Source organism: Metarhizium acridum (genome assembly GCF_019434415.1).
Source record: "Metarhizium acridum strain ARSEF 324 chromosome Unknown scaffold_141, whole genome shotgun sequence".
Classification (NCBI taxonomy): Eukaryota; Fungi; Ascomycota; class Sordariomycetes; order Hypocreales; family Clavicipitaceae; genus Metarhizium; species Metarhizium acridum.
In genome coordinates this window covers 2,062,147-2,087,874 of record NW_027094020.1, presented here as the reverse complement: position 1 = coordinate 2,087,874, position 25,728 = coordinate 2,062,147, and the positions used below count along the sequence as shown (strand labels likewise).

Sequence of the window (25,728 nt, the reverse complement as noted above, 5' to 3'; positions counted from 1 at the left end):
CGGGGGAACTTGGCGGAGTTGGGAGTCTCAAGTACACGCGAGAGGACAAGGCTTGAAGGCTTCAACAGCCATGATGAGGCCGGAACGAGATGATCCCATCGACTCTCCTCTCGGCAGACACGACCAACTGCGAATTCCCCTGCAACAGCCTGCTGTCGCACCCAATCGAATCGCTGCCGAGCTAATCTCCCACCAGACATCTGGAGACTGCATGACAGATCATTCCTCATGGGCAACTAGACCAAGACACGTACTCCGTACATAACCTTGTATACACGCACGTACTCCGTACATGAAATAACTAATAGTGATAGTGTCCAACATCCCCCCTCTGCAACACATAATATTAATACGCTCTCAACTCTCAAAGACCGGCCCAAGGAGATGCTTCCATCCGCCGTTAGTAGAGGCACCATTTAATGCCAATGCGATCGATCTGCAGAATACCCGTCGCCAAATGGGGAAAAGAGACTGCGGAACAGTAACTAACAGTCTGAGAACTAAAGCTACCTAGCCTAGGACACAAACGACACTCTTTTGGAAGTAGAGTGTCATCTCCCGGGTGCCACACGACTCAATCATCCACTTCGAATGCCGACATCTGTGCGACTTCAGGCAAGGGACAAGAGGGGGGGGGTTATTGGAATAGAGACAGTATTGGAATACCGCCCGAAGTTGTTAGGTTGCCGGGTCCCAAACCCGGCCCTATCGTGGCTGCATTTTCTGGCAAGATACCTAACCACGCGGGTTGCAAAAAAGGCCGCACACCCCGCACCCACTACCACACACACAGGGCGCGACCTTTTTTGCAACCCGCGTGCTAACCTACATAGGGCATGTTTGCCTATCGCCACCTACTTAAGTACCTAAGATGTGCAGACGGTGCAGTACGGTGGCCACAGATCTTTTGCCTTCCACCACAAGAAGCAAAGTACCAAGATATGGTCCTGTCAAAGCACGTTTCGGAACTGAACACGTACTGGATGCGCCGCGGCAATTGGGAGCAAACATCTTGCACACGCCAGCTTCTTTTAACTTTCAACGTATGTACTATGCCCTTTGTTTGACCTTGTGGTCTTGAATTCTTTCTGTTGCCATCAATACGGAGTAATAAGTCGAGAAATTATTGGGGTCCCCAGTCTTGACACCCAAGCTTTACCCCCGGCAACATGCCAGACGTCGTGCCATCGGGTTCTTGCCAATGTCGATTGTTTGTCAGAATCGCCGCGGACAAATGCGACTCCCAATCTCTCGACTCTCCACCAGCTCTGGGCGCCAGGGGATCTGTCATTCGTTGCCACGCTTAGCACGCCCCCCTCCCCATTCATCACCGACTTGTGACCCTGCGACTCAAGGTTTGTGGCTTGCCAGACTGACTCTGCGGCCAAACTTAGGTCTGCTTCCCAACGTTGCATTTCGAGTCGGCTGCAAACAAGCCCAGGGTGGTTGTTGCTGCAACCGCTCTTACAGAAAAATGCGCGGGAAGCAATCCATACACGTACGGAAGGAATACTGAACTGGCTACGGAGTACAGTGCATGATAAGAGGGCTTTGCGTAACTTGCTGACTACTACTCTGTATTATGGCGTGTGTCTGTTGGGCTCGGTGCAGATGGGAGATGCTTGCCACTCGCCTCTTGGCGTTGAAACCAACCGCATTGTGTTCCGTCATGTAAGGTGCCTAGGTGGGGGCGGCCATGCAGGTGACGGTTCAAGTATCAAGTTGAGAAGATATCATGAGAGTTACAACTACTGCCTCCCAAGAGCAGTTGTGCTCATCACTCCCCTCGAGTGAAGGAGAAAGAAATTTGGTGTTGCGGTAGCGTCTGGCCAACATGGTATCATCACCATCACGATTGGTCCGCACCATCTTACCCGAGACGTTATCTCCGGCAAATATCTTTTGTGGCACTCGGAGCTGTTTGTGAAGGTGCAAATCTCAAGATCGATTTGTGAAAGGATGCTAGCATGAGCTGTCTCAGCCATGGACGCCGAAAAACTATCGAGACGAACGGGACACGGAAGCTTCCAGCGAAACAATAGCGGCGCCACCACCCAAACCATGATATCACCCTTGCCGTTCGAAACGGGTTCAGGCCGTTCTCTTTGCAGGACACCCACTGCCGTTCGAAACGTGCATCTAGGGAGTATTGCTTGCTTTTTCTCGAAAATGCAGGGCACAGACCTGTGGATTTGTATGTAGTACTACTTACTACATACGAAACAAGATACCGATGGTTTTGTTGGGTGGCCAGGCAGAGAATCCCGTGCGGTGGTACTCCGTAGATGCCCTGCATGTGTAATGCTCTTCATCTGCCTTTGCACGATGGCTACTGGACTGTGCCCAGCTGCGCGGATGCTGACCACATACTACCATGTTGGTTGGTTCTTAAAAATAGTCTTCTACGGAGTTATCTAGAAGGGGGGAGGGCTAATTACTGTAAGCTATTAGGCATTTTGCATGAGACGGGGATCAGCGCGGCTTACTGGTTCGCTTGAGGCCGACCAATACAAACAAACAAGCTACGAAATTTTGTTGACTACACGTTGTGTTTTCGCGGTGATATTCTGGAAGAGCATTTTCGTCTTTCTTTAATCGTACGCCCACAACATTGCGAGCCGCCATCACCGTGAACAGACCAAAGTGCTGCGGAAGCTGAATATGGAGAGGTGCGAAATGCTGCTTCGTTTCAATGCGCAAACTACGGAATACTTCGGTACAGTATAAAAACACAAAAGAGAACGGATAATGATAGTACTCATAACGCTTCGTAGGGCAAATATCGCGTCGCCACGTCTCGTTTTCTCACAATCTAGCCTTGGGGCGTTCATATCATCAGAGAGCACACTAAAGCTCTTCAGACTGTGCAGGATGCCACTCATCCCAATCCTTCTTCTCGCCGGGAAGCTCGATCTTCTGCCAGTCCTCCTTGGTAACATGTTTCCATTCCTCTACAGGAATCCAGCCAATGTACGCTCTGTCGCCGAATCCTCCAATCCAGTACACGTGCGTCACTATCAGTCTCATCCACTCGCTCGAGTGAATGGGGTTCCCCGGGAGCCAATATTTGGCATCCCGGTGCTTGGCCGTGTAGCAAACAGCCAGTTCCCGGGCCTTCTTGTCGTCCGTTTCAATCTTCTCCAGGTAGCCAAAAAGAGAGAATCGCGGCAGATTGGCTGCCGAGTAGGGCACCGTGTCGGGGAGCTCCGTGTGCTCCCGCTCAGAATCGTATGGGCAGTGCCGCGAGAGAAAGGGCACCCATGCCGCCAGGCGAGACACGAGGGACAAGCGCTTGGCCGGCGGGTACGGAGGCGTCCACCTCATGGACAGGGTGATGTTTGAGCCTGCGCGGACGTTCTTGAAGCTGGTGCCAATCTTGATGGCTAGGATGGTTGGGTTGCCCTCGTCCTCGCAGTCGGCGACGTAGTCCATCAGGCCAATGGGCTGGCCCTCCATGCCGCCGGGGCGGATTTCATGCGCAGACGTCTGCTGAAAGACTGTCGACAGTGTTCCGAGCTTGGTCAAGGCCAGGACGCGTCGGCCCATGACAGCCGACTCGTAGCTGCTCGGGATCCTGTACGACTCGGCAGAGTTGTCCAGTATGGATAGTGGCTTCTGCGCGGCGCTGACGACGCCGGAAAGGCCTGCAATGGTGTTGAGCAGCTTCATGGTGATGGAGGGCCTTGGCGCATGTGATTGCACGCTAGGTTTCAGTGAAACAGTACAGGAACGCGTAGATGCACAGCAGGACGTCAACGTCGTGCTTTCTCCCGTGCGGTGCAGGTTCTCCGGTGCAATATTTATACTGGGAGAACGGAGCCCGGCGCCCTGACAAAGGATCTAAGTGTCTGAGGTGGTATGAGGGGTTAAAATCCTTTGTTGGCCGAGGGTGGTGCGACAGGGGAACCGGACCCCTACTATATTTGAGCTCACCTGGTTTGATCAAGTGATGCTGGGAGGGTAGGTGGGGAGATTGATAAGATTAGATGGGCGGGTTGGAAGAGAGCGCCAGAATAAAGTGGCACCGAGTACGTCAATATTGGAAGTGGGATGGGTCCAGAGGAGCGCTAGATGTTTGTGAATGGGGTCAAATGTTTAAATCCGAGCTTTATGCCTGGTCCGCGAGGTTACCAGGCTCCCCAACCCTGTAAAAACCTCTTCATAATCATGCCGAACGAACGAGTCGTGCAGAGTTTTTGGCAATGATGGGCCCGTCCTTGGTTGTGGTCTCTTGCATTCCAATAGTCAGCCGACGAATAATATAGCCTGGGTTCTTTTTTCATTAAAAAAAAATAAATACTTAAAATAAGTAACACATCATGACCTCTCGTGGGATGCACGTCATCGTTAATAGCAAAGTTGGCACCGTCATGAGTTGACTCCAGCCTGATGGTCCTACGATGCTAACGGAACCACCCCACCAATGACAATCCAAGCTGCATACGGAGAACGAGCATCATACGTAGTAGTTGTACCGCTAAAAAATGCATGGAGGACACAAACGCATATGCAAACGTATCCTGGGACTGTGCTGTGACTCGAAATAATGCCTCAGAATCGACAGTCAACGTCCAGCAGCCCTGCCAACGTGCCTGGAATGTGCCCTTGGTCGATACGTATTCAAGCGTCGGATGAACTCCGGCTGAGGCAGAGATCGGGGTGCGATTGTTGCCCCTGCAACATTGTTGACTTTGGCCAAGCCACAGCCCAATGACATGCATGAGCGCCTCGAGGGCAGCTTAAGACCACCCGCCAGATCGGCTCCTCCTGCAGCCATCGAATCTGGCCCTGCATCTGTACCTCTCGCCTCCAGCTTCACCCCGCAGGCTAGCCAAAGTGACGACAGTAAACAGCAGTCAGCAGTTTTTTCTGCTTGTGGCCGTGTCTAGTCAGTCTTAGCTTGCCAAGTCGAGAACCCGACGTCGGGCAGAGACGAGCAGCCTGATCGTGTCGCTTCCAGTAGAGGAGCCTTTTGTTGATATCTGCTTCCCTCCTTTTTCCTCTATTGTCCAAACTCGCCAACAAATCCGACCGCCACTTCAATCATGGCGAGCTTCATGTCCAATTTCTTCCAGGGCGGCAAGGACAAAGTGTCCGGAGACGACTCTCCCCGCCCTGCGACGCCAACGAAAAAGGTCAACAACAACAGTTTTATCAATCCGCCGAGCACGCCACAAGGCAGCCCTAGCAAGACAACCGTTCCACCCGGCGCGCACGATCTTCCGTCTGCCTTTGACGGCGCCATGTCGCTCAATTCGTCCGGCCTCGACGCGCCTGTAAAGCTTACTCGGCCTCAGAGCGTAGTCACCCCGCTCTCGCCTGGCAAAACAAACGCTCAACCCCTCGACGAGTCCAGCATCAATGTGGACGAGAGTGTCATCCACAAGGCGACGACTTCGTCAGGCAGCCCATTGAAGAAGCAAGGCCAGGAGAACACACCACCTGTGTCCAGGCTGGCAATGGTTGATTCTCCCGCTCAGCATAGCCATGCTGCCAAGTCCCGCCAGCAACTGTATGAGACGAGGGATCGACCAATGACTTCGTACAGGAAGTTTAACACATCAAGAGGCCTGACGGCTGAAGAGCGAGAGCTTTTGCAAAAGCCTGGGGTCAAGAGGTTGGTTAATGTTACACAACTTTGTGAGTAGGAAACAAGAACACAGCCAATGTGGGAGACCTTTGGACAAGGCTAACAGTGGACTGCTCAGACTTCCTCGATTATTACTTTGATCTTCTCACCTACGTTGGTTCGAGACAGAATCGATTGGCTGCTTTCAGGGCCGAATATCCTGCGCCCCCCGAGACCGACGAGCAGACTCATAGCCAAATGTGGACTAAATACACGGGACGCGAGCGAGCCAACCTTCGCAAGCGACGGGTGAGACTTCGCCACGGCGACTTCCAGATCTTGACGCAAGTCGGTCAGGGTGGCTATGGCCAAGTTTTCCTTGCTCAAAAGAAGGACACCCGCGAGGTGTGCGCTCTCAAGGTCATGAGCAAGAAGCTCCTCTTCAAGCTTGACGAGGTCCGCCACGTCCTTACCGAAAGAGACATTCTCACGACCGCCCAGAGCGAATGGTTGGTTCGTCTGCTATATTCATTCCAAGACGACAAGAGTATCTATCTTGCCATGGAGTACGTGCCTGGCGGTGATTTCCGCACCTTGCTTAACAATACGGGTGTCTTGTCCAATCGACATGCACGATTCTACATTGCCGAGATGTTTTGTGCGGTTAATGCCCTCCACGAACTTGGCTATATTCACCGAGATCTGAAGCCAGAAAACTTCCTGGTAGATTCCACTGGCCACGTCAAGCTGACCGATTTCGGTCTGGCCGCGGGTGTCCTCGCACCCTCAAGAATCGAGTCTATGCGAATCAAGCTGGAGGAGGCTTCAGAATCACCTGTACCCTTTGGAAAGCCTATGGATCAGCGAACGGTGGCAGAACGTCGTGAAAGTTACCGTAACATGCGACAGAATGACGTCAATTACGCAAAATCTATTGTTGGATCCCCCGATTATATGGCGCCTGAGGTCCTTCGAGGCGAGGAGTATGACTACACAGTAGATTACTGGAGTTTGGGCTGCATGCTCTTTGAGGCTCTGACTGGCTTCCCCCCCTTTGCCGGAGCTGTACCAGACGAGACGTGGCGAAACTTGAAGCATTGGAAGGAGGTGTTGAAGAGACCGGTCTGGGAAGACCCTAACTACTTCCTCAGCAACCGCACCTGGAACTTTATTACAACGTGAGTCGTAAACATGAATTCGTGGCAGATAGTCTTTCAACGCAGCAGAGGCGCTAACCATGGCAAATAGTTGTATCAACTCTCGTACTCGTCGGTTCTCGAATATTCAGGATATCTATAACCACCAGTACTTTGCTGAAGTTGACTGGGCCACCTTGAGACAGACCAGGGCCCCCTTCGTCCCAGAGCTGGACTCGGAGACGGATGCTGGCTATTTTGACGACTTCAGCAACGAATCAGACATGGCCAAATATAAGGAAGTGCATGAAAAGCAACAGGCCCTGGAACAGATGGCTGAGCGTGAAGACGAAATGAGCAAGAGCCTCTTTGTTGGATTTACGTTCAGACATCGCAAACCCGCCAATGAGGATGGCGGCAGCCCACGGAAGCGCATTCCCATCTCAGACAACGAGACATTTGGGACCATGCTCTAGAACGAGCCGTGGAGTCCTAGTCGAGACTGGCGCGTGTGCGCCACTCAGAGGGTGATGCTGTAAGCCGAGAATGGGCTGGTAGGTTGTCCCAAGCGGCTCAATGATGGGATGTGAGAAGAATTGCTTCCGCTATATGCTGTATACGGAAGAATGTGAATGAAGTGTTTCAATGCTGGGAACGCCATTGCTTCGTATTATGTTGTATGTTGGCATAAGATCTGTGTCTGGACTTTTACACGAGGGCTACAAAAACCACGGGCGGGAAAGACGTGAAATGGACCACGAACAAGGGCTAGGGGAGCAAAACAGGGTTGGCTGGGCCGACGGGATTACAAAACATGGTCCAGGTTGCAAGTACGCGGTTTTCTGGCACCCTCGCATTTCCAAACATGCTGGGGTGCAGGGAGGTCGTCTTTTTTTTCTATGGCTAATGCGGTAGGACGAGAGTATTCGTCGGTTTTGAGAGGGTATTCGTTTCTTTGCTGTTGCCCGCTTGCTTGGTCTTGTTATATTACATGTTTTTGTTGCATGTCATGGCAGAGAATTGATGCATGAAATTAAGCTGAGGGTTATTTTGCCTGCGTGTCGTGCCGTTGGCAGTCCGGCACCCGCTCTGTGAGCAATCCCACATCGTTGATGTATGGCAGTTCGCGCGTAGCCCATGCATTCATTCCACACGGCGTGGAGTTGACCATGTGCACATGCTCACTGATGTTTAACAACGGATACAACAGTTGAATACTTGGCGTGATAATGATGAAAAAAAAATCATGATACTGTATTCGTAACGAATCTGCCGCATTCATCCGGCGCAACGTCTCCAAGACCATCTATGTACCTACTGTCTGAACAAACTCCAAAGAATATAACCCCACCGTGCTTAAAGGGGAATCAGAAACAAATCAAAGTCAGCTCACAGCCCAATCAACACAAATACCACTAGGCAGATGCCTCGTACATATCTGCTTTGCCGTCCTATCCACCCACCCGCCCGTCGTGCGTAATCGATACCAATCCGTACCGTCCATCTATATAAATCATAACCATCGGTTCAAACCGGTCAATAAATGTCAAAAACGAGATTGAAGCTTGACAAGCGAGAACTCCTTGGGGGAAAAAAAAGGGGAAAAAAGAAGAAGATAATGGCTCGGAAAATAGCCTGCCGCTGTGGAGCCCAAATATACCTCCCCCAACGCCTCTTGAAAGACTAGAGTGTTCCCAAGGTATGCTCCACATGCTCTCTCATCGATTGCTCCACCGTATATAAGAAAAAGATTAGTTGCAACCTAGTACTCCCGTGTCCGTGCTAGGCGATTGGAAATTAAAGACTCATTGTTAACCATTCCCACTCCTGGGGTCCCGTCGCAGCCCCCCCTGCGCTATGCTGAGCAGCACCAGGTTGATGGTGGTTCATTTGAATCATGCCGCCATGGACCATGGGGTTTCTCTGAGGCACCATCCCGAAGCTGCCCGACAGCATGGTGCTGGAGATGGAGGACATGCTTGGATGATGGCCAATGGATCGTGACAGGTCGCTGGGTGAGGATGTTTCAGTGGGGCTGTCAATTTCCATACCCGAAGTAGCTTCAGTTCCAACGCTCTTGCTATGCCTGCGTTGTCGCTTGGATGAAGCCGACGCCTGTCCAGACCGCGAAGACGATGAGGCCCCGGGCCCCGGGGTTGCCTTGGGGGGGGCTGCGGCAATGGGAACAACGCCTTTGCCGCCCGCAGCAGCGGAGTTGCCCATGTTGCCGTATTGGCTGTTTGGAGTGCTGCCAGCCGTGTTAGGACCTGAGCCCACGCTTGTAGCTACAGGGCTTTCGCTGTCCTTGGGCAGGACGCTTCGGCCCCCGGGAGGTGAGGTGCTGCTGTTATTGGCGTTAGTGGTGGCATTGACATTGGTGCTACTTGCAGCCACGGTTGCCATGGACAAGGTTGAGCTTTTGCGAGATGCAGCTGTTGAACCGGTCGGGTTCTTCCTTGACCGCACGCTGCCGCCAGATCCATTAGGCCCCGAACCTCTATTTCTCTTCTTGATAACATCGGTTTTCAAACTCAGGGGTCGAACGACTCCGTGAAGCTTGAGGAATAACCCGCAAGCATTGCAGAGAGGTTGGCCCTCGGGATTTCGTCTCCATAAGGGAGTTGTCTGCGTGAAGCAGTTAGTACAAGTTGTTGGCGCACCACCATCGTTCTGGCTGCCGCCAGCAGCCTGCAAGTTGGCCGATGACCCATGCTTGGAGCCGGGAGGAGAAGATGGGCGACTCGGAGCAGCCGAAGAGAAGCCCGATAGAGTACCAGGCGCAGCGTCACCCGGGGACGTAGGCAAGCTCTGGGCGACTTGCTCGAAGCCACTGTGCTTGGCACCCATGTGCGACGGGGTTGATGCCGTCCGAGGGAGTCTTTGCTGCATCTTGCCATTGCCGGCCTTGAAGGACTGCGACCGTTCTAACCCGGAGTTCTCCCAGTCGCCATTGTGTTCAACATAGTCAGTCGTTGTACCACCAATCATGACTTGCTTGCGCGGCGGCCCGCCGGGGAAACGAGCAGCCTGTGTGCTAAACTGTCCTGGAAGAGAGGCGTCCCAGCCCATCGGTCCCACGTCATCCATGGACGACGAAAAATCACCATGGATCTGCATGTTCTGTCCTTGCATACCATTACCACCGTCCTCGTCATCGGAGTCTCCGCCAAATGAAAACATGTTCTCTGGTCTCATGGCCACAGAGGGCGACGCGACCTGGCTGTCGGTCTGGAATACTTGGTTCGGGTCAATGTGACCATATGAGCTTGGAGCGGTGCTAAAGGCGGATAATGACCCGGACTCTGTATTAGGGGCAGAATATATCTGGTTCCCGTTATTGGAACTGTCATACATGAACTGTTGGTTGTGGCCAATGTTGGTCATATTTTGAACAGTTTGCTGTCGCATGCTCTGAGATTGCTGCTGCTGACGATTGTCTTGAGAGCCAAAATACAAGCCATCATTGTCGGGCATGGCCATGGGGGTGGAGACGGTTGACTGATAGGCAGATTCGGTTGGCGAGTATAGGTCAGCATTGTTGAGAGACGAATTCGGAACCGAAGAGCTAGTATTATACATGTTGGAATAAGAACCATGGGGTATCATTGGGGAACTGAAGGGAGAAAATGAAAAATTCTGCTGAAATTGTGCCGCCTGGTTCATGACTGCGTCATTGTCCATGAAGGTATCGAGACCAAAAGGAACTGCGGAATTGCCGCCTTGAGTGAGCTGCTGCATCGTAACTGAATTGGTATTGTCGAGTGAATATCCCTGAAGCTCAGAATCAGCTTCCAAATTGGAGGTTCCGCCTGATATGCTGCTATTGACTGCGAGCACATGTGGTGAGAAGTTGGCGGGACGTTTCCGGTTCTGTATATCATCAAGTCAGTGATGATGATGCTGCAAATAGATGCAGCAACAAAAGAGACTACACGAATCACACAATGCAGACAATGGTTGATTTTGAAGAAGGCAAGAAAAAGGAAATTTAAAAAAAAGAAGAAAAAAAGGACATTTGCAACATGGAAGACTCAGACACTCAGACCGTGGCAGGGACAATAACGCGTTCTCAAACTTTGCAAAACAGGATGGGGGGCATGCACTCACACGACGCTCATCAATACTGGTTTTACGATGATGTCGTTGGACGTAGTTGAATTCGTTACTGCCTGTTCGTTGGTATTGGGGTACAGACTGAGGGACGAAGGGGCTGGGAAAAGACTCCTTGCGAGACTTGATGGGAATTCCTGAAGCCGATGTTGCACCTGGGGATGCATCGTCACGCCTGGGAGCCGGCGGCGGGGACATGAGACCTGAAGGGGTAGCGACATTTTCAGAATAGATGAAATCGTCGAGATTCATGGCGTCCGCGCCGGTGGCGGCATTGATTTCTGAAGTCTTTCGCAATTGGGCAATTCCACTGGGCGCATTGTGTGATGCCGGACGACTGAGTCTGGACAGCCGGGGCGGGCAGATGGGAAAGCCCTCGTGTTAGCCAAACTGGACCGGCGAGGATAATGCAATACGCAGGGACAATGGCGGTTGCGGGGGATTCAAGCGTGGGTTCACATGCATGCGACTGTATAAATAAAAAACGACATACCCGGTCTGCTGGTCCCTGAGCTGACGAGCTTCATCGTCCTGCTTCTGCTTGCGCATGCTCAGGGCCATCATGCGCCAGGTGAGGTTCTCGAGGCGCTGCTGGTTCGGCAGCTGCTGCTTCGTCTTGGTGTAGAATTTCCAGACCTGAGCAGCGAGCGGGTCATCGCGGTGAAGCTGGTCAATGGACGCGGAGGAGTCGGCGGCGGCATTGTCGAGGGATGGAAACAAGGCGCTGCCGAGCAATTTGTTGTTGGCGACGGCAACGGCCCGGGTCAATTCGGACGTGGCAGCGTCGAGGCCGCGGGTCTGGCGGGCGGCGCTGCCATCATCGTCGTCGTCGTCGTCGTGACGACGACGGCCCGGATGATGGGGCCGGCGAGGAAATCGAAAGTCGTGTTCTGTCATGGTGGGATCCATGGCGACGACAGGCCCTGAAGCGGCCAGAGACGTCGCGAGGCGGATGGGCATATGGGAATGAGACAAGTTGGTGGGTGAAGCAAAAGACAAAAGTCGAGAGAGCGGGAGGAGACGAGAGCGGCACAGGCACACCAGACTTGACGACATGTGCAGGCAGGAGCGGCGCAGGCGAGTCTGCGTAGCTGGTCGCCCGGTGGCCACCCGGTGGCACGTAGTCTGGTCCGTTACTCGGTACATACCCGGGGTAGGCTGTAGCAGAGCCGTCTGGTAGGAGTCTGCAGCACCCAGCTGGAGTCCCCAGTGGACTGTAGATTGGAGGCCGGGCCTGGCTGGAGCGATGACGGAGAGAGCCGGGAGGGCGGCCAGTCACTCGGTCGCCCGCAGTCGGTCACTCATTCACTCGCTCACCTGCGCACTCGGCTTTAGTCTGTGCAGCTTGTGCAGCCTGACATGTGTGCACTCGGCGGGCGGCAGGGCATCGCCATTGAACTGGCAGCGGGCGCGTTTGGGCAGCCCAGAGACCAGGGACTGCAACATTGAATATTACCGACAGCAGCACCCGTTATTACCTCATTACCCGCCTCGCCAGCACCCAGCCCAGCAGCGCACTTGTGCACGCCGCCTCAATCAATTGTTGCATCCTGACGTTGGCCTGCCGGCAGATGCCTGATACACCGCGGTCAATCCGTCCAGATGCCCAGACTTGCATGTGTCACTCTGCTCGCAGCCGGCTTCACACCTCATCGACTCGTCCAGGCTCAAGCCCGCGGCCAGAGTACCGAGCATTTGTCTCACGACTCGCCGAAAGTCCGGCCGGGCGGCGGGTCCTCTTGGCTCGACTCTTTGACGCTTGGTGTCCTCCGCTAATACCGACTTATTCTGCTTTGCAAGGCCGTGAACACTCCCGACAAGCACCGGTTGATTGATGTGTCGAACTTGACCAAAATACGAGTGGCAAAATTGTCATTTTTCTTCTGTCTGGCCGCGCAGTGCCCGCTTCCTCACTCGACGCTTTTGCCGTCATCGGGAAAACGCCTGGTGGATGTGGACATTTTCGTCCATGCAGTGCTTCCTTGTGCGCGAATAATATCGTAGACGAGGAAATTATCCACTGCGCTGCTTTTGGTTGTGCAGAGTCCAACTAAGGTACCTAGGTACTTACTAGTATGAAGTCATGTACATGCTCAACAGTGCACAAGCAACATTTGAAAGCTCCCGACGGAAGGAGCCTTCTGCCTGGAGAACGTGGTCAAGCCCTAGTTGACCGCCAATGGTATTTTCCTACAAAATATATGAACAATCAAAAGTCCAAATACACAGCATCCATCACGAAAAACTTGCTTGCAACACAGAAGCATCCAGCCCGGCCTCCTGCTATTATTATGATATATGAAAGACGATGGCCGGCTTGCTAGATCTGGTCATGTCCGCCTCACCTGCCAACCATGAACCCTGCCTGCTAGTGTTTCAATTGTGCAGTGCTTTGCACCTTCAGTGTCAAGCACCACCCTTCTTATTTTTTCCCGAAAGATGAGAGAATGTTGTCAGTGTTGCCCATCATCGGCGCTGGGGCTCACGACTACCACGCTGGCCCGTCCACCGGCGCCCGGTCAAGCTGCAGGCCAGGCCCTTCGACACGCCTCTACTGGCGTTGGACGAGAGATGGATAAGCTTGCGTGCGGGAAGACGTGGTGCGACAAGAGGCGATGCCATGCGATGCCATGCGAAACCACCAAACTATGCATGTATTATGTTCTGCCCCGAACACCACACACACTCCTCCCTAACCCCGGTTCTTGCAGCCATCGGCGGCCTAGCCAAACTACGTACTGTTTGAACACCACAAGCAATACCCGACAAGTTGAGAGGGGCATCCACAAGCCAGAAGAAATGTGTTGTATATTTTGGAACCACTTGTCACACACCATCATCGACTTCCTGGACCACCCATCACCCGCCAAAACGCATCCGATAAGTCGCAAAGCCCCATGGCCTTGCATGAGCGCCAACTGGAATTCAAAACCTGCTGCCGCCCTACAGCACAGTACCCCCTCATTACTTGCTTGGACTCGTTCGTCCGCTTTTTCTTCTCCATCTGCGGCTGATGAACTAAGGATGAGGTGGGCTCACTTGGAGCGCAGAGTCGCCGAGTTAAAGCACCCGCGTCATCGTTGGCCACTAGGTTTAACGCGATCGAGGCTGTGGAATTAATTAATTCATCGACGATATTGTATGTTTGCTTGACTCGCCCACTTTTGGATTGTCCCGGCTTTTGACATGTGCTTTTCATGTGGGCGCCATGTGGGGTTGTTCATCAGTATGGAAAATAGAGTCCAAACGGATCCTGTTCTTTTGGCTTGACGGACAGAGAACTGATGCAGTCTGTAATATTTGGTGTCTCCGCCCAATATCAGACCGGCATGTTGAATCAGGGACACGGCAGCCACCCACGGCCGTAATTTTGGACAGGCACAACAAAGATGCCTTTTCTCTCGTACGTACGGAGTATGCCGTACCATGGACAGGGCCTGCTATCAGAGGATATCCGTACGAGGACAAGTCCCTTGGCGTCGGATGGGTTGAATAGATGGGTGGATACTCGGGACCCTTGGAGCCACGATGATGATGGGCTGCATTGACCCACGTCGCGCAAGTCTCCAGTCTTCCCAGCCATTCGCCCATTCATTGCACTCTCAGCCAAATCGCCAGGCTTTTATTTGACCTTCAACGTGGCTGGTGGCGTTGCGCCGCCCATGAAAATTCCCTTGCTCCCCTGCTCGCCCGCCAGGAGACCCCTTGACCAACTGACGAGACTTGCCCTGGTTCCTTGGAGTCTCGCGGCTTGGCTCCTTTGGAGGTAGGTGGTTGGTGGTTCCGTCCTTTCTATCTGGTAGAACATGGCCCGAGCCCGACACCGGCAGAAGCCTAGCAGACTTTGGCCTTGGAAATGTGACCAATCGGCCATTACAGTTGGCTGAGTGTGTGTCTGGTTCGGTAAGTGTTGGAAAGTCAAATTCGAACACTACGGAGAACGGGATAACAACGGGCCACAGTCCAGTTCACCTTGCGAAGGATTTCGGTGGGCGGAGGGCTGCTTGGAAGCTGATCGGAGGTCGCGACAATGGTAGCTATCGAAAACGACTCCTACATGTATGGAGCACTACTGGAGAATATGGCATGAACACTGCTTGGCGAGGGGAAAATCCTTGACAGTTTGAGACAAGCGCCACTAGCAACAACCTGACAGTCGCCTCGCTTTTGCAACCACTACAACCGTGTGTATGCTGCATTTACGGCAAGTTTGTGCATATTACTGCATTGCATCTGAGATGTAAGTCTTGCTTGAGGATCGACCAGCATCCGGACCACTGGCAATGCTACCTGCAACGAGTCTTTTGTTGTCTTGTCATACATAAAGCCGTGTATATTGGACGACAAACCACATATCTTGTTACACAGCAGCTTCAGCTGGCTGCCATTTGGCCAATTTCGCTGTGCTCATGTAGCTACAACATTCAGGGTCAGTCCTCTTTGTTCAGGACTCTCTCACTCCATTCTGTGCCATCGATCGTTGACTGGCACTGACGACTTTTCTTTTCTCAGGCACGAGTCTCGTGCGACCTGCTCTTGAATTGCAGCCAGGCGCTCATCCGGTCAGTTCTCCAGGCTTGTCTTCAAGGTTTAACAAGGGACATAGCAAGCAGATCTCTCAAGGAAGTCACCGCGAACGGCTCTCTGCCTCAGTCGGTCGATTCGTGGCCATGGCCGCGTGGGTCCATGGGTTCTACTCGGGCTTATGTTGCGGGTTATTACTCCGTACGGAGGAGCACACAGGACTGCATATAGCGGCCAGCTCGATGTGGGATCTATAACTCGCAACCTTGGTACATACTAGCCTTTGCCATTAATACTACCAAGGTAGTTATCGGACCGTTAGAAGCGGAGTCGTCAACTGGCCCTCGTTAGTCATGAGGCTTGTCGCAATACTGGGCCGGCCGGCTATTCAAGCAGCTGCTTATGATTCTCAAGACGGCAAGATTGTTCCCAGATGGGACCATGGGCTAGACGCATATTTCGTTTGCAATTCATTGACAAGACGGAGTAGTTGACGGTTTCGAGTGCGGAGTACCGGTGGGATAACCACACGCGCCATCAAGACCAGACATGCATGCGCTTTAATACAGGTTTAAAAGCCATGCCGTTGTCTAGCGGCAAAACCTTCCTCTTTGGATCGACATGCACCAGCCGGTGGCTCATCCAAGGTGTTTACTCCGTTCCTCTTGCTTCCCCTTGAACTCGACAATGTTTTTCGATACTCGGTACAATACTGGTGCTGCCCATACTATCTCAGAGGCTCGTAGCCGGGACAGTGCCTCCATTTCCCCGGGGATGTATGTAGTCTTGAGCCCTGGAGGGAACCTGGAACGCAGAAGTCCACCAGTTAGAAACACCAAAAATCGAGACAGAGCTTGGCAGGAGACCCGGCATGCTAGCATCTGACTTGATACCGTACCCACGCACACCCACCGCGGGGGCTGGCAACTGGGTTTGCCAGTTGCTAGGCTGACAGTGGCTTACACGTAAGGCAAGTGTTATCGATGTGTCGTGCGATCAGTCACTTCTATCGAAAATGCAGTGGATTTATTCTCGAAGCTGCCCTGGTCTGCAAGTGGGAACCAGCAGTCAGCACCTACACGCAATACTACGCAAATCGACGTGGAATATCTACCCAGTCAGGTGACGTTGCTTCAGAAGGTTGCTGACTACCATATGACCGAGCAATGTTGGCGCTGCAACTCATCCCACTTCCCGAACAGGTCTCCCGGCTCAGGGAGATTCGTTCGGCGGTATCCGGACATGTTTGAGTATCTGGGGCATCAGGTGAACTGCTCAAATTTCAGTTTCAGTCTTTTAATAACACTGCATAGATGGTCGGTATACAATATATATAAACAAGGTCTCGTCGGCATTCCACGAGTCCTTTCCTCTCTCTCTTCATCACCTCTCTTTTTCCAACAAGAGCCCCAACTACCCGTAAGACCTCTCTTCTGCTAAGTTTCCCGAAACACTGCAACCTCCCACTTGCTGACATCGGCCAGAGCCATCAAATCCACCGCACGACAAATCACCAGTACTGTCCCCGAGAGACCTAGTGGGTAAAAAAGCTACACCAGCTAATATCAACAAGAAAGCCCTTTATGATAAGAAAGAGGCTAAAAAAAAATAACATAGAAATTATTAATAAGGCTATCAAAGATATGGAAAAGAAAGAGAAAATAAGGTGCTATGAAAATAATATCAATATCAAAGCTATTAATAAGACTTAAGAGATCTTAACACCGCTTTCTCTTTCTTTTACGTGTCTTTTATAGCCTTAATAATAACTTTTATATTAAATTTTTATTTTTTACTAGCCTCTCTAATAATAAAGAGCTTTCTTGTTAATATCCAGCTGGGGTAGCTTTTCAACTCACTGGGTTTCGTTAGCTTCAATCCTCGAAGATTGCAATGGCAAACTTACTTGTAAGCCGTGGTCGCAGTCTCTGCGTGGTCGACGGTCGACTCAGTGACGGCACTGATGATTTGCCGTGCGTCAGATTTGATTGCTTCAGCCGAGGCAGCAAGTTCTTCGGGGAGCTGGGTCGGGCTCTTATTGGAAGAAGGTAATGAAGAGAGAGGGGGAGAGAGAAAAGGACTCATGGAATGCCAACGAGCGCAGACCTCATTAATATATATTATATGCGACCATTTTTAAGCTTTTAGAGTGAGTCGCTGGCATCAACTATATCTTTAATGTGTCAAGTTTACTTCCATGTAGTGGCTGGAGTTATCCGAGATTAACTTGGCCGACGTGCCGCGATGAATCACCAATTTTCTTAGCTTTAAACGCGTCATAATACGTGTACTCATAGTATATGACGTGGTTTATTACGGTTTCGGCTCAGGTACGGCTAAGCATATGGTGTTGCTTTTACCGGGCCTTGATTAATGCAATGCTTATACGATTATAATAATAGGTTTTTTTTTAAAAAAAAAAAACTTAATAAAATAATTGCCAATGCTCAGAAACGACAGAGCAAGAACGGCACTCTCTGCTTTTGAGAAACGAGTCGACGAGCAAACAAAGAACTAAATCGCATATCCAGACGACCATATTATAAACACAGTGTAACTCCATTCATCTTGGGCAGAAGATGATACATGTTCGCCCAAACGACAGCCACCTTTTCCCACTCGAGCGTTGAACAACAGCAGCTCGACAAGCATCTCATCCCTGGAATAACCTGTCATCGTAATGCATGAGAGACGCATCGCGACTCCTCTCCGTAACAAACCAAGTTTGGCCTGTCACAACCATCCTCCACCGCGGCCAGGACACAGAGATTGGTGAGATTCGTTCCCGAGCCGGGGGAGTACCCAAGTTCAGCACCATTGTCATACGCTCTATGATTCCCGCCTGGATCCACGAACCTCACCCGTTGGCAGGAGACTTGGTTGTGAGCAGAAGCTGATGATTTGTCTTTGCAATCTTACTTTCTTGAGCAGAATTTGGGTTACAAACAGCCCGGCAGGCTGGTCGTGGCAATGTAGCCGAGACAAAGGGGAGACGTGGACCTTGTACCACAGCCAAGTTCAGGAGAAGAACAAAGTGTATTCTACGGTTCTAAGCCGCCATTCCGGCCATGTTCACCGGGATGCTGGGCATTCACTGCTCTTGCACGGCGAGTTTGGAACCGAACAGTTTGGCGTCGGAACTCAGTGTGGCACTTTGGAAAGGCGTTGTTCACTTTGGCGCATGGCGGTTGTTTGTGTGTTTTGTTGATACTGGATAGCACTTTATGCTATGTGATCCGAATCCCGGATACAAATTCTCATTAGGGAAACCGTACTAGGGTTGCTGGCCAGTTGCCTAGTTGGATGAAAACCCTATTCGAATTCGAGCTTGTTGTGTCTTGACAGAGGCAACTCATTCGCGTGGGTTGTCTATGAGACGAAAGCCCGTGTTGACCGCTTCCTTAGGCCAATTCAATCCCATCATCATCCTCATCGTCGTCATCATTACCCTTATGGTCCTTGTGGTCCTTATCACCCTTATTGTCCTTTTCGTGCTCGACATGCGTGGCATTCCAGTAACCCTTAACATACTTCCGATAATCGATACGCTCGCAATCCTCAGCACCCCCGCCATCCTCTTTCTCCTCGTCATTACCTCCATATATGCAACAATAGAAATGGCAAAACAGGGGATTCGTAGGACCCTTATCATCTTTTCCTTCCTCCTCGTCGGGGGGATAGATGCTCTTCATTAGTTCAGACGGGGGATTCTTCTCGTAACTGTCGCACACTTCACTACCACGTTTTCCCTTAGTACAATCTACATAGTTTTGCTTTCGCATTCGGTCTTCGGCCTTGGCCCTGGCTGGGGCGTCTTTGCAGTCGAACGTCACAGTTCTTGTGCCCGGTGGTTGACATCGCCACTGGTGCTCGGAAGGCTGAGGTGTGTCCATCTTCAAAGAGGGAGTGGATGGCTCAGCTCCTTAGTTGTTTTGATTTTTTCAGATTTCGAGGATAGTGGTTGAGAAGTATTTGCAAATGACCGTGTGAGAAGTTGATTAGTATGGAAGCAGAAGGAGGGAGCCTTGCCGCGCAACAGTCAGAGTTTATACAGTTTTGCGAGGGGGACGGCGGAACCTGTGTTCTGGACTCATTCGCGTTGGATTTCCGAAGAGGTATGAGTCCAGGCATGTGTTTGACTTGAGTTCAGTCCCAGAGTCGATGTTGCGTTGGCAGAATAGTTGCCATGTGGAAGCGTGTGAATATATCCCAAGCGTAATGAAATTAACAGAAAGGAGTTGTCTGTGGGGACGTGAAAACAGATGAGCGATGGCGGCAGAAAATACCATTTCGAGCTGTCAAGTATCTAAGGTGTTCACGGGCTGTATCAATGGGCGTGGAGAGGGATCAACACTGTTATTAGGTATGATGAAGGAACAAAAATGCGACAACGACTGAAAAAAAGCAGCACGACACAGGCACACGTAAAACCAATGTCCACAAATCCATCAGCACACGGCGTGACTCTTGCCAGTCTTGCCCTGAAGCGAGTGACGTTCATTCTAAGCGCCATCAGCATCAGATTTCACATCCATCGTCTACCCAAGAGCGCAACATACCTTGAAAACCGCCTTGGCCACACCCATAGGATCCCTGATCTTCCCCGAGCCGCTGGTATGCCGTCCCACGTGCTCCTTCAGCCTCTCGATGAACTGCTCGCTGTCCTGCTCCAGAAGCCGACTGCACAGTTTGATATCCTTGATCAGCAATTCACACCTGCTCCTTGAGAAATCCTCCCTCACAACGATTCTCATCATCTTCATTTGCCCCGTCTCGGGGGCCATTGTGTACGCCGGGATGACCCAGCCCCTGGAGCGTAGGTAGTGCGCCAAGGCGAACTCATCAAAATTCTTTTCTTCCGTCTCCCCCTCGTCTTTGCCGGCGAAGCGGAAGGCCACGAGCGGCAAGCCCTTACCTTGTCCTTCGGACATTATGACGAATCCAAGCTCACGGAGCGCGTCGGTGAGGTAGTCCGCCGTCTTGGTGAGGTTACACATGATGTGGCGGTAGCCGGCTTTGCCGAGTCGGATGAGTTGGTAGTATTGCCCAATGACTTGGGACGCTCCCTTGGAGAAGTTGAGCGTGAAGGAAGATTGCTCGGCGCCGAGGTAGTTGATGTTGAAAATCAGGTCTTTGGGGAGGTATTCGGGCGAGCGCCAGACCACCCAGCCTACGCCGGGGTATACGAGACCATACTGGGATATAAGAGTCAGAATTGGTGTTTTTGGCAAAAGGGTACCGAGGAGGGAATAAGAGGAGGGTTAGCTCACCTTGTGTCCAGAAACATTAATAGAAACAACACGTTCAACTCTAAAATCCCATTCAAGATCCGGAACCACAAATGGCGCCACAAACCCGCCGCTCGCGGCATCAACATGAATCGGCACATCAGACTTCTCCTCCACCAGCAGGTCGCTGATGGCCTTGACGTCCTCATACGCACCGGTGTAAGTAGTCCCCAGAATTGCCACAATACCAATGGTATTCTCGTCACAAAGCTCGACCGCCTCCTTGGGGTCAATCACGAACCTGGTCCTCGTACAATTCACATACTTCTCCTCAATCTCAAAGTAGCGCGCCGCCTTTTCCCAGCACACCTGCACGGCAGAGGACATGACGATGTTGGGGTTATCAGCGGGCTTACCTTGCTGCTGACGCTGCTGCTTCCAGCGACGCTTCATGGCCAGAACGGCGAGCATAATGGCCTCGGAGGAGCCGACGCTTGATGTGCCGATTGCGGTGTCCTTGGGCGCGTGGAAGAGGTTGGCGATCATGTTGGCGCAGCGGTGATGAATTTCTGCCGTCTGCGGGTATTCTTCGAAGTCGATGAAGTTCTTGGGCATGGCTTCTAGCATGAGATCTTCTGCTTCTTTTTCCTGCGGGGGAGGAGAGTCGTTGTTAGTCGGCGGGTTTGCTGTTGCGGGTTTGGTGGCTTTACCATGTAAGTTGATACGAAGGAAGCAAGGCTGTCGTAGAAAGTCGAGTTAGTTTCCGTCATCGGGTTTATGAATGGAATCGCGTAGGTGATTTTTCAATCGGCAGCTGGGCGGTGTACACTTACTTGAGCTTCGGATTGTTGTCTAGACTGAGCTCGTCCTTGATCATGCGGTACGCAACCTCTGGCGGCATCGAATCATCAGGTATATCGTCGCATGGCATGTCCTGCGTAGCATAGTGCGATCCGTACACGTTGGTAAAGTCCTCCTGGGGCTCTACGGCGTTGAGACGGCGGCGCTTCATTCCCCGTTTCACAGCTGGTGCCATTATGAAGTTGATTCGCGTAGAAGCTCACGGTGATGTTGGGGTGGTGGCAGTTTTTCTCTCAGGAAATCAACAACTGACTAGAAAAAGCTTCGTTTGAAGCAATTGTGTGAAGAAAGGGCTTTAGGTCGAAGGATGCGCATCCTCTATACGAAGCATGTTAAACTTCAATGCTATCGGCTGTGTCGGAACCGCCAGCTCAATTCTGGCCAGCTCCCAGGGCTCGCATAGCTGGAAACAGGTTCGATTTTGATGCGGGATGACGCATTTATTGGTACGTTTGTGAGCTGATTGCTCGGCGATGCGTGGCGTGGTGCCAGCCATGCAAATAGAGTTTCATCGTGTCAACGGCAATGGCCTAGTTCTGGCAAGTGACCCCGCGTGGAAGAGCCACAAATCCGATGGAGAAAGTAACCGTGCGGTTCAAACGACCTTATTGAAGCGGTTGTGCTGGTTGGTCACTTGGCGATGTACTCCGTAGGGTGGTTGAAGTAATGCGTCCTGCGATAATTGGAGGATGGCATCTCAAAGCTTCCCGGAATCAGAAAGCCCTAGCTTTACCGGAGCTCGATAGAAGTGTGTACTTGAGTCTTTGACCAAGCCACCAGGTTTCTTGTTGTGTGAATGATGGGCTCTTGTTGTATATCACTGGTTAAAGTTGATAACTATAGCAGTGTCAGTACCTGCAAATAGGTTATTGACCTCTCCATTGAGGCCCTGTATTTTGCCATGAGAGACTGGCTAAGAATAACGATGGGCAAAGCCAGGCCGTCCTTGCACCGAGTTTCATCAAATACATGGGGTCGCTTTGATGGAAAAATAGGACCTGGATGGCCATTCTTCCGCACGAGTACCAAGATTGGCTGCGTGTGAGGAGTTTAGTCGAGAGCGTTTGTTTGTAACTGCAACTTCCCAGTCGGATGCAGTCTCTGATCGCAAAAAGCAACACAACTATAGATGTAGAACAAAGGTAAGCATTCATTTGGTATCTCAAATGTAGGTAAGTAAATAGATGAAAACGAACCCGTCGTGTCTGGCAAACAACCCAGGCCCCCCCACCTCTTCCTCCCCGCAACTCCAACGTCACATCGACTAGTATTATAACTTTGTCCCAACCAGCCAAAAAAAAAAAAAAAAAGTGAGACAATATGGAAAATGAAAATTCAATCGTTCAGATATACATGTAGCACTTTTGGTTTCCATTCGGAAAGAGAACTTAGTTCTTGGCGTCAGGCTGCGTGACAGGCTGCTGTTGTTGCTGGACCTGTGGCTGAAGCACATGCATGGGATACTGCTCCTGGTGCTGTTGTGGAGGCTGCTGCTGCTGCTGCTGCTGGGGATATGGCTGCTGGTAGCTCTGGATAGGCACCTGGCCCTGCTGCTGCTGGGCATTCATGGGAGCCTGGTTGTTGCTGTACTGGGAGTAGACGGGCATGGTGGGACCGAAAACCTCGATTGGACCATCGTATCGGCCGATAGCAACCATGTTTTTGCACTGGGAGCAGCGGTACTGGGTGTCTTCGAACCAGCCGGCGAGGCAGGGCACGCAGGTGAGGCAAATACAGAAGAGGCATAGGAGGGCACCGACAATGCTGTGTGAGAGAATGGCATTAGCAGCTTGGTAGGACAAGGCTGGTACTGGTAGATGGAACGCGCAACATACATTTGCATAGAAGTGCCTTCTCGCTGCACGGTAGTCGTCGTTCGCTGGTGGCAGAAAGGACAATCAATCCACTGCGGCTGGTCGCTCAGCTGATTCAAAGGAATGACGGTCATGGGAGGAGCGCCGGCCATGTTCCCTGGCTGGGGCGGCTGGCTCGCGGGCGCACTCTTTGCCTGGTTTGCCTGATCGTAGCTTGGAGGCAGACCGTGTCCGGTATTCGGCTGCTGAGCGGGCTGGATGTTGTCGTTGGCGGCGGGATGGTAGGCTTGCTGTGGTTGCGCGGGAGCAACATTGGCCTGCTGCTGTTGTTGTTGCTGTGAATCCATCGTGTGTCGAGGCCAAATTGCGTCTCACTTCGATCGACTGGATGGAAGTCGCGTGGATATTGATACAGAGGCGAGAGGACTGCTCGATTGAAGATTTTTTGGGGGATACGCTGCTTTTTCAACCGGTTACACCAGTTGGCCTTGCTCGAAGTGACTCGTGAGAAAGGGAAGGAGGCAGACTGTGGATCAATGTCAGCTGCCAAAGGGGCGACTGCAATCGCCAGGCTCAACAACTTAAATTCGACAATGTCCCAGTTTGGTCAGTGCCGGCATCGTGCCCGAGTCTGTGGCTGTTTTCCGTTTCGTCCTTTGTCCTAGCTGCATCGTTGGCCTGCAACGGCGTGGAGCATCCTTGTTCGTGGTGCTCGTGGTGCTATCATTAGACTTGGCGGCTCAGCAAAATACGGGGCGTACTGTAGGGCTGTGCTGTCAAAAGCCTGCCCAGCCCGCGAAACTAAGCCTCCATCAGGAAAGGGCCGACTTAACAGTTGGACGTTGGATCCTGGATCCTGGATCCCAAGACGAGGGATGTGGGGATCATCTTTTTTCTTTGTTTCGATGGGCAGTTGGCAGGGTCGAGTATTTAATGTCGAGATATTCAGCCAGGTCGGTCAGGTCATCCTGAGAGGGGACAAGAAGATTCGCGAATACGGCTTCTGAACCAAACAACCCGAACTTGGTATCGATCTTCTTGCGCAGTTCTTTGAAGACGCTGGCAATGGCACCGATTTCTGATGATGCTGGTAGACCCAACTTCTTGCGAGGATGGCGTGCAGCCCATCGTGGCTGGAGGGATCCTTGGAAGTCTTACGCAAGGTGTTGAGAGGATGCCAAGGAGAGTTTTGCCATGACATTATGGTAATTTTTATCGCAGTGCTGGACAAAACTGTCCGTCCCGGTTCTTCCATCTGGACTGTTAACCACGATGGCGGCAGAACCGTAAGACGACTGCATACCAATGCCAACTGAGAACCGTTTTGAATCGGCGTCACCTTGTTTAAATAAGATGGGTACTTACTCGTGGTTTTGTGCCTAAACTATGGCTGACTTGACGACCGATAGCCAAGCGACAATGATCAACGCCCGTGGAAGAGGCGCATGTTTTCAGCTGGTTTGGCAGCCTTGGACGACTGTAGTTGGGCGATTTCGCTTGATCATGTCTGTCCTCGGTGATGCTAGTAGATTCTGAGACAAACGAAGATCGTCGAAAGCAAGGCAAGCGCCGTGTGAGGATCACCATCGACTTTAGGCCTCAAATAACCTCTTTGGGAATGTTACTCTTCACATCCAAGACCGGCACTGCAAAGAGATGTCAACTCTAGATGGCCCAGGTATCGAAACTGCTGGGCTCACATGTTAAACTCGGCTTCTCTCTTATATTTGTCCTAGGTTTCTAGTTTTACTGCGAATTTGAACTACATGTCTATTAGAGACTGAAATTAACTTGGTTGTATTAAGAATTAAATTATCTACCAAGTGAGAATGAAATACTCTATAAAATATCATATAGAATCACGTGTCTCTTTTACGAGGGGTATTTAATTCTCTCTTTTATTCAGCCGAAGGCTGACTCTACATTAATCCATAAGTTTTCCGAATAATGAGGGTTTGGTGCAGGCTTGACAAATAAGTTTCTATTGGTCCAAATTCTGTATGGGAAATCGCGAAAGAAGGCTGGATTGGTTGGTGGCTCTAGAAAAGTGGGTAAAGGACAGCCACCGTCTGTCGGTGCTTCTTTGTTTACTTCTCTGTTTACAATCGTTTACAATCGTTTACAATCGTTTACAATCGCTAAATTTGCCCAGCGATCTGTTCGTTTGCTTGGCCAGCAGCCTTTCTTCCATTATTGAAACAGATGTACCGCATGGTTGGGTATGGATTATGATTCTAGGGGTAATATTAGTCCTAGATCTGAATTGGCAGTCCATTGCCCGTCTTGCGACCGAACAAAATCACCAAGTAATTTCGTTAGCAGGAGGAAATCTGCCAATCCAACTACAACCTGTCTGGAATGCCGGGACCACCGCAATTCCGAGGTAACTGACACCATTGATATACTATATATGCCTCCCTAACCTGATCAAGCGTGCCAGGTCCAAAGGTGCCGTCCTTGCATTGAGAAAGCTGGCTGTCCGTCCT

At 51.5% G+C, this 25,728-nt stretch overlaps 6 protein-coding genes across 7 annotated transcripts; 1 reads left to right on the top strand and 5 right to left on the bottom strand.

Moving 5' to 3' along the window:
• Positions 1 to 2,604: 2,604 nt before the first annotated feature.
• Positions 2,605 to 3,969, bottom strand: J3458_009290 (uncharacterized protein). The gene has a single exon (XM_007809086.2). It carries the CDS (start codon positions 3,667 to 3,669, stop codon positions 2,848 to 2,850), a length of 822 nt encoding a protein of 273 aa, XP_007807277.1. The 5' UTR covers positions 3,670 to 3,969; the 3' UTR covers positions 2,605 to 2,847.
• A 790-nt stretch (positions 3,970 to 4,759) lies between these two features.
• DBF2_1 (serine/threonine-protein kinase dbf2) lies at positions 4,760 to 7,808 on the top strand. Its single transcript, XM_066119689.1, has 3 exons — positions 4,760 to 5,640; positions 5,709 to 6,747; positions 6,818 to 7,808. The coding sequence occupies exons 1-3, from the start codon at positions 5,046 to 5,048 to the stop codon at positions 7,179 to 7,181; spliced, it is 1,998 nt and encodes a 665-aa protein (XP_065975485.1). The 5' UTR covers positions 4,760 to 5,045; the 3' UTR covers positions 7,182 to 7,808.
• Positions 7,809 to 7,939: 131 nt separating this feature from the next.
• On the bottom strand, positions 7,940 to 11,832 carry GAT1_1 (Sodium- and chloride-dependent GABA transporter 1). 2 transcript variants are annotated; one of them, XM_066119688.1, is made up of 3 exons: positions 11,279 to 11,782; positions 10,813 to 11,158; positions 7,941 to 10,575 (listed from the first exon to the last, which is right to left on the bottom strand). In XM_066119688.1, exons 1-3 carry the CDS (start codon positions 11,773 to 11,775, stop codon positions 8,503 to 8,505), a joined length of 2,916 nt encoding a protein of 971 aa, XP_065975484.1. In that variant the 5' UTR covers positions 11,776 to 11,782; the 3' UTR covers positions 7,941 to 8,502. The 2 variants fall into 2 exon arrangements, with proteins under 2 accessions (XP_065975483.1, XP_065975484.1); XM_066119687.1 differs by having other exon boundaries at positions 7,940 to 10,575; positions 10,813 to 11,832.
• Positions 11,833 to 18,740: 6,908 nt separating this feature from the next.
• Positions 18,741 to 19,232, bottom strand: J3458_009286 (uncharacterized protein; the record flags this gene model as incomplete). The annotated part of the gene is made up of 1 exon (XM_007809089.1): positions 18,741 to 19,232. The coding sequence occupies one exon, from the start codon at positions 19,230 to 19,232 to the stop codon at positions 18,741 to 18,743; it is 492 nt and encodes a 163-aa protein (XP_007807280.1).
• Positions 19,233 to 19,787: 555 nt separating this feature from the next.
• J3458_009285 (uncharacterized protein) lies at positions 19,788 to 21,603 on the bottom strand (the record flags this gene model as incomplete). Its single annotated transcript, XM_066119686.1, has 5 exons — positions 19,788 to 19,841; positions 19,899 to 20,534; positions 20,610 to 21,215; positions 21,278 to 21,305; positions 21,401 to 21,603. 5 exons carry the CDS (start codon positions 21,601 to 21,603, stop codon positions 19,788 to 19,790), a joined length of 1,527 nt encoding a protein of 508 aa, XP_065975482.1.
• A 1,213-nt stretch (positions 21,604 to 22,816) lies between these two features.
• On the bottom strand, positions 22,817 to 23,589 carry J3458_009284 (uncharacterized protein; the record flags this gene model as incomplete). Its single annotated transcript, XM_007809091.1, has 2 exons — positions 22,817 to 23,192; positions 23,264 to 23,589. 2 exons carry the CDS (start codon positions 23,587 to 23,589, stop codon positions 22,817 to 22,819), a joined length of 702 nt encoding a protein of 233 aa, XP_007807282.1.
• Positions 23,590 to 25,728: the final 2,139 nt, after the last annotated feature.

What these genes read in the sequence shown, in the direction of transcription:
- DBF2_1 (XM_066119689.1), top strand. Translation starts at nt 5,046, where the DNA reads ATGGCGAGCTTCATGTCCAATTTCTTCCAGGGCGGCAAGGACAAAGTG. An exon ending in GGTTAATGTTACACAACTTT is followed by an intron (nt 5,641 to 5,708) that starts GTGAGTAGGAAA and finishes TGGACTGCTCAG; the next exon opens with ACTTCCTCGATTATTACTTT. An exon ending in ACCTGGAACTTTATTACAAC is followed by an intron (nt 6,748 to 6,817) that starts GTGAGTCGTAAA and finishes CATGGCAAATAG; the next exon opens with TTGTATCAACTCTCGTACTC.
- GAT1_1 (XM_066119688.1), bottom strand. Translation starts at nt 11,775, where the DNA reads ATGCCCATCCGCCTCGCGACGTCTCTGGCCGCTTCAGGGCCTGTCGTC. An exon ending in TTTTATTTATACAGTCGCAT is followed by an intron (nt 11,159 to 11,278) that starts GCATGTGAACCC and finishes CCGGCTGTCCAG; the next exon opens with ACTCAGTCGTCCGGCATCAC. An exon ending in CCAGTATTGATGAGCGTCGT is followed by an intron (nt 10,576 to 10,812) that starts GTGAGTGCATGC and finishes GATGATATACAG; the next exon opens with AACCGGAAACGTCCCGCCAA.
- J3458_009290 (XM_007809086.2), bottom strand. Translation starts at nt 3,669, where the DNA reads ATGAAGCTGCTCAACACCATTGCAGGCCTTTCCGGCGTCGTCAGCGCC.